Source organism: Zerene cesonia, chromosome 13 (assembly GCF_012273895.1).
Source record: "Zerene cesonia ecotype Mississippi chromosome 13, Zerene_cesonia_1.1, whole genome shotgun sequence".
Taxonomy (NCBI): domain Eukaryota; kingdom Metazoa; phylum Arthropoda; class Insecta; order Lepidoptera; family Pieridae; genus Zerene; species Zerene cesonia.
In genome coordinates, this window is record NC_052114.1 from 5,600,305 (window position 1) to 5,613,814 (window position 13,510).

The 13,510-nt window shown below is 32.9% G+C and overlaps 1 protein-coding gene across 1 annotated transcript; it reads right to left on the reverse strand.

Moving 5' to 3' along the window:
* Window positions 1-979: 979 nt before the first annotated feature.
* On the reverse strand, window positions 980-8,909 carry LOC119831290 (protein lin-28 homolog). Its single transcript, XM_038354592.1, has 5 exons — window positions 8,873-8,909; window positions 7,519-7,649; window positions 4,767-4,939; window positions 3,807-3,927; window positions 980-3,307 (listed from the first exon to the last, which is right to left on the reverse strand). Exons 1-5 carry the CDS (start codon window positions 8,907-8,909, stop codon window positions 3,230-3,232), a joined length of 540 nt encoding a protein of 179 aa, XP_038210520.1. The 3' UTR covers window positions 980-3,229.
* Window positions 8,910-13,510: the final 4,601 nt, after the last annotated feature.

Consider the following 13,510-nt stretch of genomic DNA (forward strand, 5'->3'; position numbering starts at 1 on the left):
GGGGACGAGGTGTTCCGAACTGCTGCATCCTCGGAGCGCCCATCCTTGGGCGGTTGGGCCAGCGCAGCTGAAAAACGTGCCATCGTCGATCGCCCCCGCGTTTCTCTAAAAGAGTAATGACGTCCTACACGAGTTGAATTACTTGCTGCACTCTAAACGAGACTGTCTTCCACTAACTCATTTCACTTTAAGTAGCGTTCGATATTTTCATGATAATAGGAAAAAATATTGTAATTTATACTTATATTTTCATATGGAAATATTAAATATTGAATGATATAATACAAGTAGGTATTTTCAGAAAAAGTCAGATCAAGGTCATTTGTGTTTGGGTCAACGTGATAGATGTTACTGGATATGAAAATTAATTTAAATATTTGGGTAATGAGCGGTAGTTGTGATCATTTCAATAAAACATCAATACTACATTTAAAATTTTATTTTTCTTTGAAAAATAAAAAAAGAACAAAAATTAAACTCTAAACATATGAAATACTAATAATCTTTACACATTTGGCAAAGATACGTTGAAAATAATAATAATTCTAGACTTTGTATATGTTTACGATATTAACTTATTAATAGACTCTCTTACTTTAATAAATTGTGAGGTAGATGATTTCAATAGTCTTCAAAAACTTATAGATAAATAACTACACTTCTAACCTAAAATAGACACTTAAAACCCGTATATGTAATACCTAATTTTATTTATCAGTTTAAATGTAATACTACAGCTTACTTCTATAAAATTGTATTTGTTTTTATATTCAGAAAACTTTTGAAGTTAAAAACAATCAGTTTAATGCAACTCAACACGCCACCAGTATTACACTTCATAGACAAATTTTAATATTCACGATACTTGATGCTTCGTTTAGACAATGTAAGTACAATTTATCATTCTTAACAGTTGATTGGTCATTTCACAAAACACGATATAATTTTAATTTTAAATTGCAAACAAGCTAATTAATTATTAATTCAAAAAACAATTAAATTTAAAGCTGAACCGCACATGTATAAACTGACGTGTATTTTACAATACCATTAAATTTAACAGATCTGTAGTGGAAGAACTTATCATGGGTGATTGTAAATGTGACACGAATGTGTTAATTGCTTCATCAATTAGACAAAAAGTTTTTGATAACGTGATAAAGGACTTCCTTTGAATTTAAACTCGTGTGCACCCGGCGTGTAACTGCGTAACTATGATAGATAATTGCTTACGGGAATAAACAGTGAAATTTTATTGAGCTAGGAAGCTAATAAGTATACATATAGTATGCTTCGATAAAAATCCATAACTTTTTTCAATAGAGTTGGGATATCATCGCACTAGCTATTCAGAAAATTAAGTGTATTAACATTAAAACTTAGTTTTTAGGAAAACAAAAACACGAGAGGGGTGTCACATTACTGTATGCAGTTATTCGGAACATCCTTGTCTATGGGAAAAAAATCTTAATGACTAGTTTGTAGATAGCTTGAAATACTTCGGTGGAAATAACATCAATCAAAATTGCTTCAGTCGAAGGCAATCGGGAACTAGAAATACATGAACCTACTTATAAAAATTACGTTCAGTGGACGTGATTTACATGTGGAAATGTCATTTTACGATTTCAAAGATAACATTTGTATGCTAATTAACAATTTGCACATTCTGTGGTGTAAAATTAAAAGGTATGAGTAAGTTTTCGTTTAATTTTTTTCGTATTCTTGCTAGACCTCAACTGCATAGACTTCATAGACATGTTTATACACAAAAAAAAACTAAGCGGCATTATAATTGTCAGAACTAGTCTAAATTTAGGCCCACACGGAAGCATAAGTTTTCAAATAAAAACGGAATCATGAAAATCGCTTCACCCTGTCGAATGTTCTGAGATAACCTCCAAAAAAACAGTCGAAATGAGAACCTCTCCTTTTTTTAAGACGTTTGAAAATTTTGATGTTTTCGATGTTTCTTACCTAATAATTTGCATCGAGCTCTGAGTGATTTGTACAAAATTTGAGCAAAATAAATATTTCACATGCTAAATCACCAAATTTTACATTACGGCAGGTTATTATATAACAGGAAAAACATGAACAGCTGTAAAATAAGCATCTCGGAGACGAGCGAAAATAAACCAAAAAATGTTTATATTATTTAAGTAAGTAGATTTTCAATTCCAGTCAACTTTTCAATAATAACTTTGATATCTTTAATTAAAATTGTGTTGCGGAATGCACGTGATTAGGTATATCCATAGTTATATTAGTAAATACGTGATAATAGAACTAAAAAATGGTGTAGAAATGGATATTAAAGAAAAATATGAACATGCATTTTCCTCTTGTATATCTAAATATACATTATTATTTTAAAATGTAAATCGCTCATTCCATTGAATTGTTGTCCTGTTTGCCGAATACATGATTCCATTGGTATTTTCGTTCGTTCCTTTTATTTTGTTTGTTTCTGCTATGTAACGTGTGATAAACTAAAACTTTTTAGTGTTCATTTTTCTTTTTGCATCGCCCATCGGAACTCTTATATTGTTATCAGAGGTATTTACAGCACTTCAGTTAAAATAACATTTGAACATTCGGTGGTATTATAATTATCCTTACTTCAAAATTAAATAATACCTTATAACTTAAATTATAAATCCTAAATGACATAAAATTGGGCGTAATATAACAATAACATATATATAAAATAGTCATATCATAGAGACACACAACTTTGGGTATAATTATTTTGTAAAAAAAAATTAGAGTATAAAACACTCGAACACATAAAATTTGTACTACGTTACGTTTTTAAACTTAAGTCATAAAAGTCTATAAGTAAAATATTTTTGTACTTTATGTATTTGTTCTCATCAGTCTTGTACTTAAATACAAAATAATATTTTACTTGTCTTTATTCAATGAGGTAGTTGGATTTCATACTAAGGTTACATGACACTAAAACTTATAGAAATATTTCAACGTGATTATAGAAATTCCGCTCATCTCTCTTTCGGCGTGAGTGTGAAGATTTTCATAACCGACTTCTTTGGCCACGTTTTTTAGAATTTTGATGAAAAATGCATACCGAAACATAAAGATTAATCGAATAAAATTTCCATGATACGTATACGTATCGTCATACAAACAGAAAACAACGTTAAAATTCTACTTAATATCTAACTAAATTTTGTTCGAAGCCGGTTATACAGCGTCTGTTGCGATGCTATTGCGGACTCTCCTCTTGGCTTCCTTGAGAACTGCTGGAGTGTTTCGACTGCGAATCATCTTTCTTTTTCTCCACCTAGGAAGGAAAATGTTTCGTTCCTGGATTATTTTAAGCTTTAACTAAACAGTTAAAATTATCATCATCATAGGCATATACAAATACTACTACAGCTATACAGGCTTTCTATGAGGGTTCGGGCCATAATCCACCACACTGGATAAGTTCGAGTTGACAAGTAATATGTCTTCGAATTTTTAATTTATGTACAAAACGGCTCTGCTCGCGATGCAAATTTCGTAAATTGCTATGTGAAAATCTATTTGTTTCTTTAACGTTGATCTAGTCTCGAGCCTTCGAATTTATAATGAACTATATTTAAAATAAAAAAAACAAAAGACATCTTAATGAAATTGTGGATTTTGAAAATAAATTGTTGTTTAGGCTAGCTCTTTATCTGCTTTGGTTTTAGTACCGTTCATGTTTCACATGTATGTGCTAATATCAAATCCATATTTGCATCATTTCAGACAGCCTTAGTTAATTTGTCTTCGATATGACTAGTAATAAACAAGACCTTTACAGGGCAATCTGCGATAAGATGATCCTCGCTCTTGCAGTTATGACATCTCTTTGGTTGTGGACCTATGCTGCATTTGGCTGCAATGTGATTGGCGAATTCCCCGCAGTTGTAACACCTGGAACAACCCCAAAATTACACCATTTTGAGAACTTGTCAGTTTAATCAGGCATCCCTGATTAGGTAAACAAAAGATGTACGTGGGAGCTATGAATATATATCTATATCAGTATCAGTATCAGTAGTCATAGTAGACATAACCGTGATATGTATTTTGAAAAAGTGATTTAATATTTCAGTTTATGTCCATAGTAGCCACTGAACTTGGCTTTTCTTGCCTATGTTAGTCATGAGTAGTTTTCTGTTTTCATTAAAATGTTCACCATTGAATAAATACATTTTTAGAATACCCCCTACAAACAGTCAAAGTTTAACCCTTGAAAAGCTAAACTTTTTATTCTGTATAATACAAGTAAAGATTACAATATTATACATAAAATTAAATTCAATTACTCAATTAAGATTTTAATTATTTTAAATTGTATGGTTGATATATAATAGTCTGGTTTTAGTATGGTTTATATTGTGGCAATATAAACTACCAGCTGCGCCTGTCTACGTACTAAATATTTTGTTGTATTTGTTTCTGCTGCGTTAACAGCACAATAAAGTGTTTTAAATAAAATAAATAAATTCCATTGCAATCGGTTCTGTACTTTTTGCGTGAAAGAGTAACAAACACATACACATCCTTACAAACTTTAGAGAATGTGGCACTACACTCATTATTTTCATGGCAAAACCTATTCACTATATCGAGAGAGATGACAAAATGAAGGGACAGACAGAATATACAGGTTTTAAACTTATTGTTTTTGAGGTGGTGTGAGTTTAAAATTTGACCACAAAACAATTTATAATAAAAAATAATAAAGTCAATATAAATATGAACCATACCGTATCTTTCTAAAGCGTTTTTTAGAAAGTGGGCGTCGGTGTGAGCCCTGGCAGTCCACAGATGAAGGCCCGGAAACACGTGTCGCTTCTAGCCCTTTGTCTGATTCTTTGCATTCGAATTCAACCAATTCATCATCCCCAAGTGACCGAAAGCCTGGCATTTGTATCACACTCTGGAAGAATATTATGTTATAAAGATATCACTGTACTATAGAACACGTGGTTAATAACCTTAGCTGTTAACTATCTTAAAATGTGTATATAAATTTATATCTATATATCAACATCATCGAGCAAGTGTACGACTCTTTAAACTCTTTTAACCAATCTCACGTTCGGGTACGAGAGAAGAAACTGGTTACACAAAGGAAATTAACGCGAATTCTTAGAGATAACTGGCTGTCCTATAAGTATCCATTTGCCTTATCATGGTCTAAACGTACCCATTTCAATTATTCTCATTCAAATCGATCTAATTGAAATCCTGAGACTCAAGATGCAGATTTGTTATCCAACACATTGGTAACAGTTCTCCGAGTGAATTCATACACCATGCTGCACGTGTTTATCTTATAGTAAAGTGAAAATAGGGTGTGATTTCACACAGACACACGGACTAGATGTGAGAACGTTTTATATTAAAATTGACAATACATGCGATAAGATCTAAACTTCAGAAATGTTGTTTCTAATTTTTACTTATCTAGCTTCGATGTGTCCTTTTTAACAAATCATTAATATCACGTAAGAAACTATTTTTAATGGATTTGTTTTTAGTTTTTCAATCCACATATTTTAGGTGAAATCAATAATAATCAAATCATTTATGAATGAAGTCAATCCATACATTATCGAGTTTTTCTTGTACTCCAAATAACCTTATCGTCACCCTGTGCCCGATAGAAAAATGAAGTAACATTTCATGCCAATAAAATGAACCTTATTGATACTCAATTACATGCTTTTGGCTTGTTATTACAAAATTCTAACGCTAACGTGCTTGCAGTCGACCGAAGTACAACTTTAGTGGCGTAAATGTATATAAAAAAAACATCCGGACTTGATAAGCCGAACAAACAAATAAGCTCACTATCAGGTCAACCGCTAGATACGCTGTGTTTTGTCAACGGGCTTCTTACTCTTACGATTTCTTTTAAAATAAATCAACTACAGAGTAGATACAAGGTTCGTGGTATGATGCAATCTCATAGTTCTATGAAGTACTACACGTAAATTGAAATAAATATTAAATCAGCATGTGTCAAACATTGTAAGATAAAATATGGCATATGGTTTTCTATAGTCTTAATATTTCTTGCTGAACTTGTAGTAACAAAAGTAGCTAAACCCAAGCCTTCGTTGAAACGTTGATCTTGTTTTTAAAAAAGCTCGAATGTCTTGAGCTTTTTCCCTATTGGATTTTATTTTTACAATTATTGTAGATATTTAAAATTTTGAAGCCAAATGGGTGAAATATGTTTACTATTATTAATTAATCAACAAAGGTATTAGGCAACTATAAAAAGAAGAATTTGTCCTAAACTTTTTGTTGTTATATTTTCTATCATAAAAACAACTTGGCTTGGCCGGGAACTCTATTTTTACAATTTCAAATATAATAACTATAATCCAACGATGAGAGAAAATCATCAAGGAAAATTCAATAGAATCCAATCAGCCGTTCTTGAGTTAAACCTAAGTGTAACAAAATTTATTATACTTTTATTTATTAGTTTTTAGTTATAGTGTTATATATTTCCATTAATTATTTTATGTTTAGTTCGAAAATTACATAATAAAAACAGAATTTGCTATTTTATCTAGATCTAGAATATTCTGACTCCATCTATCATCATAGCGTCATAATTTTTGAGTGAATTCCCAAGTATGTGCTTGTTAAGTTGTGATTGCACAGTATAGAAGTGAATAAGAGATGCAAAATAATTGGAGTAGATGATACACGTTTACATTTAGCCAATTTTATTTTGAAGGGTTCACAATGTGGCATTTAAAAGCATGTGTTATTATTTTTATTTAAGTCAAAATTAGTTACTAAACGGCAAAGCTCAGTGAAAACTTACAACCAACACATACTCCTTCTCAAATCAACAGCTGTTGTTATTTAATTTCTTCATGTGATATACATCTACTCTCATATTTGAACATACACGCTGGTTACTAGGAATACGGATCAATCATGTGGAGGATTCGAGATTCTTTATGTGTTAGTCGAGCACGCTTCGGCACGAATTGGGACAGCTCGCTCCGGGGAAGTACCATACCCCCAGAGAAGACAGGCGTGAAATAGCATTCTGCTGTGTTTCGTTCGGTGAGTGGGGGAGCCGGATGCCCTTATATTCTTTTTCTTACCCTTCCCAGTCCTTTCCTTTATTCCTCTCCCCAATCCTTTCTTAATCCCTTCCCAATTTAAAGTCGGCAATCTATTTTCAGAGGCGTAAGAATGGACCTTATGCCTCTCCAAATGTTCATGGGCGGTGGTAGCGCTTACCATCAGGCGTCCCACCAGCTCTATTGCCGACTGTGACATAAAAAAAAAATCACCTGTTCCATGTATATAGACCAGTATCCGTCCTCTGGAACGAGAAAGCCCTAGACGTTTCACCACTGTGAATCATTTGCACCGGCCGCAAGTATACAGTAGAGTTATTTTATTATGAGCACTGATGTTAAACAACAGTCAGCACATGCGCTTGTACATGAATCGTGATACTAGGAACGTATAATCAATCACCTGGTGCACGAACACATCCTGTCCACCATCCTCCGGGGTGATGAAGCCCCATCCCTTCGCCACGTTGAACCACTTGCATCGGCCGCGCCGCGTCACGCCCGTCACACCGCCGCTGCTCGCGCTACCCGCACCTGTAAAAAACACACCTTTTGTCAGCAAGCAAAAAATCCTTTGTATCACCTTTCAAAAATAAAGAACGGTCTTTGTATTAAAATCTACGCAATTTGTATCCAGGTAAAATAGAATAAGGGCTCAATTCTATATCGCCAGACCATATTTAACGCGTTAAATAGAACATTTATAAACTCTCAGCGGTACTTCTTTAAATAAATAAATTTATGCGCGGTGGTATTATAAATATAATACTGTTATCCATATAACATTCCTAAAGAATTTCAAAACTGCTGTACATTATGAATAAATTAATTTGTTCTGTCTTATATAAATAATTAATCAGATATGAACTTTCTTATTCGACAAAACAGGGTGATAAAATCAATATTGTCGTAAAGATAAATGGAGAATGCTATCAAAAATTCAATCCGTCTATCAAATATTTAACTCCAAATAATACGACGTATGTTATATTTTTAATTGTTATTTTCGTGGCTCTGACTATTCACCAAATGTATATCAAGAGCGTTCTCAGTAACTATTTAAAATGAATATTAAAACGTAATTGATTTTTTGTTAGATTGCATTAAGTGGATTGTCCCCTCTCTCTAAATGCATACACACTAAGACATTTTACCGTTTGGAAATCTATTAGCAATAAATAAGGGCCCACGATCGTTTACAGGACTACGAAAGGGTATTACTATTCCCCTTATCGGACTTCTTCACAAAAAATAACGTGGGAAACGAATGAAAGAATGAACTCTTCTTTTTATGTGTAGATATCACCAAAGCTAGCTGGTAAGGTTAAAGACCTCATTTCAAGGGACTCAATAATACCAATACCCACTTTTAATTAAGCGTCGGGGTAACACACAACATGTCGTACCTTTGTATTCAAATAGTTTTAAACGTATTATTCATATTTCTTAGTATTGATGACTATGCTTCCGTGTATTTTGACTCAATTATTTTAATGGCAAATATCCGGGCTAAAAACGAAAATTCGTCTTTAGCTATAATTTTATTGATGACTAATTATAGTTTATTAATATGACTAATGGATGGTGTTTATTTTAAAGTAATAGTTGGTTAATTGTTTGTTCGGTCGGTCGAGAGTAGAGTGGCATCTAAGTGAGATGCCACTCTATGCATTTCAGAGTTCAGAGAAGCAGCCGGCGCGCCGGCGGTAGGTAAAAGCGACGGCACACGTGGCAACGACGGGGACTAAAGAATGTACGGTATTTAGGTTGCGTTTCTGGTACCTCTTCATTCATTGCCGTAGCCCGTCACATTGCACCGTGCGTTGCGTTCCGACACCATGCCGTACAATGCCGATGCCGGCGATCTTTACAACCAATATTTACATTTAACGTATTTGTCCATATTTTACGTCAACGTTTATTAGAATGTGGATATGTAACGACGTTTTATTTAACTGTATTATTTGATATTCTGTTTGTTACAGATACATTTTTATTTAAAATAACCAAATATAATGTCTTTACAAAATATACTTTCATAAAACATAGTATGTTTTACGTTGATAAATTGCTTATTCATTAATTATTATAGATACCCATAAAGAGAAGAAATTACAAAGCATGAAAATTACGTTAGCAGCAATTTAGTTTAAAACGAATAGGGCGTGTTTAATTTGAACAACACACAAATTTCATTCACATACATTAACATCTTAAGTGAAGTTACTCACAAACATTTTCTCCTACTATCGTGTTGACCTATGTACTTAAAGGAGTAATATTTGTACAAAACATTCCAAAATAAAGATAACTGGTCTTGTCATAAGGCGGTTGTACACAGCCTTTGTACAGAAAGAAAATACCACAACAGTGTATTTTAAATGTTACTAAACGAGTAAGGAATGTGAGCTTTACGAAAATTAACATATACGTTTTAATGCAAAAAGACTTATCGATTCAAACATTTTCTAACATCTTTATTTTAACAAGGCTTGTGTGCCTCAGTAACAAGAAAAACAGAAGCTTACATCTATGTCATCTGAGACATGAATAGCAGTCAATAGGGATTAAAGTATAAATATTCAAAGATTGTTCTGTATCATGTAGTACCTTCCAAAAGAATGTGTGTGTAAGGCAAGTGCATTCTGGTAGCAGACGCACCCGCGTCGTGTATGGGCTGTGTTTACTCAGCGTGGTGCGAGGTGACGCGCTCGCGCCGCACATGTAGGGTTGTATTTGCGTATTTTTAAATATTCTCTGTTTTATACACATCGATACTGAGATTGTTTGTGATACAAAATTTAATAAAAAAAATTAAGTTTCAGTTGTCATAGCATAGAAAAACAAATCAAAGCAAGACTGCAGGCATATGCCGATAAAAGTATAAAAGTGGCATCGTTAATTTAAACAAGGTTACATGTCATTAATTGTATGATTTCATCATCATACGCAACGTCTACTTTGTTTACGTTTTGCTATAGTTACTTTTTAATGGTTTTTCTTGTCTTCTATGTTGTAATGAATATATAAAGGTAATTTTTATACTACCAGAATAGGATTAATTGTAAATTAAATAAATTGTGATAAATAGTATCATATGTCGCAATAACTTTTATAAAATACTATACATTAAACACTCCACATACTATATTGATGATATAAAGATGATATGCATACGATTAGTTTCGTTTGTGAATTTATAACGCTGTAACAGCCCTACTTCTACTAAGCTTTCCTATAAATTTACACAAAAGTTGTGAAAGTATAATAACATGAAAAATACTAAAATCGCGTCCCCAAATACATTTGATCAAATAACAAATACGAGGAAGTCGTGACGTTTCCAATTTATGACTTGTTCCTAGCGATTACCTAAACTATTTTAAAAGCAGAGTTAATTTAAGCTCGACTTATTTTAAAATCAGGAAGGGAAACACTATGCGTGCTTCAAGTATTTCTACCACGCCAGTAACTTGTGTTGCCTTCTATGTGTACGTGAGTTAGCTGTTGAAATACTGATTTGTGAGCAAAAGTTTTATTTCAGCTGTTGTTTTAAGAAAATCATCTCTTTTATTATTTATTAATACGGTAGGGAAAAGTTTAGCAAAGACTTTTATTTATAGATAATAACAGATAAATCCTTTTAAACAAGGTTTCATTACTTGAATTTGGACTTTCTGAATATACAATAAAATATTAAAGATATTACTTAATCTCCTTTTTGGTGAAAAAATAATTTACTATCACCTCTGCCTTTGTTAATGGGTTACACCTAGGTAATAAATACAAAATTAGTCCATTTGTAATTAAATCTGCTAAAGTTGTCATTTGATTTCCTTCTGTACAATGCTGAGATCTAACTTTACCAGTCACATATTTTCACTAAAACCGAGGCAAGGAGAGGCCGATATGATAGTTATTTGATAAAGCCCAGCTAACCACCTTGCCCGTACATTGTATTAAGAATATTATAAGAATCAATCTGAAAAAAATTGTCTGACGCATTAACTGTGTATACTGCGCATATATTTTTATTTCATCTGATATGTATCAAAACTAATGCGCACAATTTAATCTGTCTAAGAAACGTGTTTTTGGCAAAAATGATTATTCAGTATTTAAGTGATACGTACTTTAAAATGTTGTGTCATTCACTAGTTCTGTTATCAATCGCAGGTATGGAATTCAAACATGAATCATCGTCAAGTGGCGCGTACTCTTCGGGATCTTTTGCTTGGAGTGAAAGAGATAGTTAAATGTGCCACCATTCAGATTTAATTGACTGGTTACGAACTCGGACCCTGCCGCGGCCGTAGGGACGTAACGTTACTTAACATCGACTTTCTAAAAATTCCAAATGTGTAGTTCTTAGGTTACTCTGCATGAATAACAATTCTTTTTTGGAATACCCTGCATTTGTTTAATCTGAATGACTTACGCCTCACGACCAAAGTATTACAACCACTCAATAGTTAATTTAAATTCAATGTATACTCAGTCACGATGCAATAGGGGATATCCATACCTTGACTTGTAAACAATAAAATTGTAAGCGATAACCGAGTAGAATGTCGATACAACTCTCCTAACCAAAACATTGGTATGTCAACGACAAAAACACGTAGTAGAGTAGTGGTGGGGATCAAAGATTATAGTCCTTCGAAAATGCAGTCGACCTATAACGCACACACGTTCCTTTAACTCACACAAAGCTAGAGACCGCTGAATTCCTTAATAATATAAGCCCTGCTGCAAAGAAATACAGTTCATTGGTTTCGAAGTAATGCGTTCGATGTATTCACACGGCGCGACCGCGATGCTAGTAACTTAGAACAGAAACGTAGAGCGCTGCGTTGAACACAACACACACACAGTAAACAATTCTTTGGTTATTTTTATTCCCTTAACCAATTTGTTAATAAATGCGAAAATATTAAGCATACCATACAGTTAAACATGGTGTTAATAAGAAACTCAACTTGAGTAAATTTAGATTTATATAGCAAATTTGTTAAGCATATGAATTATTTATATAATTGAATTACTATTAATGTGCATATTGTTTGTATAAAAAATAAACTGAATAGCTTAACAAGTTCATATTAAAAAGCATTTAATTCATTAAAAACATGCACCCTTTGTAATGGAATATTTATAATTAGATATACGATGTTGTTGATTAACGTTATACTGGGTAATGGTACGCATATGTGCGACATCAATGAACGAGACATTAACCTCAATTCAAATATTATCAATGTAGTAAACAATTTCTAATGTTGACTTTCTGTGCTGTTATTTAAAAACAGATATTTTGAATGACTTGTCAGACATAAGATTGGTTTTGAAGAATGTCATAGCATAAATCAGAATTTTATAATATACATGTATATATATGTAAACAAAAAAAACTTACCCCCATTAAAAAAAGAAAACAAAATAAGATAATAATATAAAACTTACTCGAAGACGGAACTGCATTTCCGCTAGTGCTTCCGCTCATGTTAACAAAAATATAACAACATGCACCATAAATATCACCTTCGATTACAATCCATCCTCTTTATTTCGTAAAATCACTATTAACATCAAGTTCATTCAACGTTCTCGGTAAATTAAAAACAAGTTATCAACTATCAAAATTTGTGGAGTGCATGGGAGCGGACGCGCGTGCGCGCGGAGCGGCAATCGGCGTGTAGGCCGACAAGTCGACTCGACTGCAACGAAAATAGTGGTGTCGACACTCGGCGCGCACTGATGCGGTCTGTCCCTTCCCGGATATAGCCAAGCAAGTAGTTTTTAAAATAGAGAAGTTAACGGAACGTGTACGCTGCCCGAAAGCGCCGGCTGCTTTACCCCAATCCAAAATGTGTCACTTGTGACTTGTAGGCGAGGCGCAGTGTGGAGAACATTCCTAGCAGTCGCAAGATACGGAATACCACACTACAACAACACGCCTCCCGCCGTACTCCTCCATTCACGCAATAACAATCTCTACTAAATATGCAACTGTTCAATGAAAATAAGAATCAAATCCACTACCTGGTGTAATAATATATGCTTCAATATCAACAAATTATCAATTAATTAACTTATTTTCAAATATTCTATATGATGGCTAAAAATAAAATAGTAAGAAAAGGTTTACTACCTTTAGGTAAAGTAGGTTTCGATTTTGTAGAAATTATTAATTTTAACGTCACTTTATTACTATTTAAAAATAAACATTTTTATTATATAAATATTATTATCAGTAATAACGATTTACTAAAAAAACTATGATTTTTTTTTCGTATCGACGCAGACGCAGCTTTTTGGTTATGCTTTTGATTATACACTTATGTTTTTTGGCAAAAATAAAGAAGTGAAAATAAATGTTACTAAATTTCAAATTA

Excerpts from the sequence above, each read along its gene's own strand:
- LOC119831290 (XM_038354592.1), bottom strand. The coding sequence starts at position 8,909 with ATGAATGAAGAGGTACCAGAAACGCAACCTAAATACC. Across the intron at positions 7,650-8,872 it reads AGAAACGCAACCTAAATACC|GTGCGGGTAGCGCGAGCAGC; the intron begins GTACATTCTTTA and ends TGTTTTTTACAG. Across the intron at positions 4,940-7,518 it reads AGGATGTGTTCGTGCACCAG|AGTGTGATACAAATGCCAGG; the intron begins GTGATTGATTAT and ends ATATTCTTCCAG.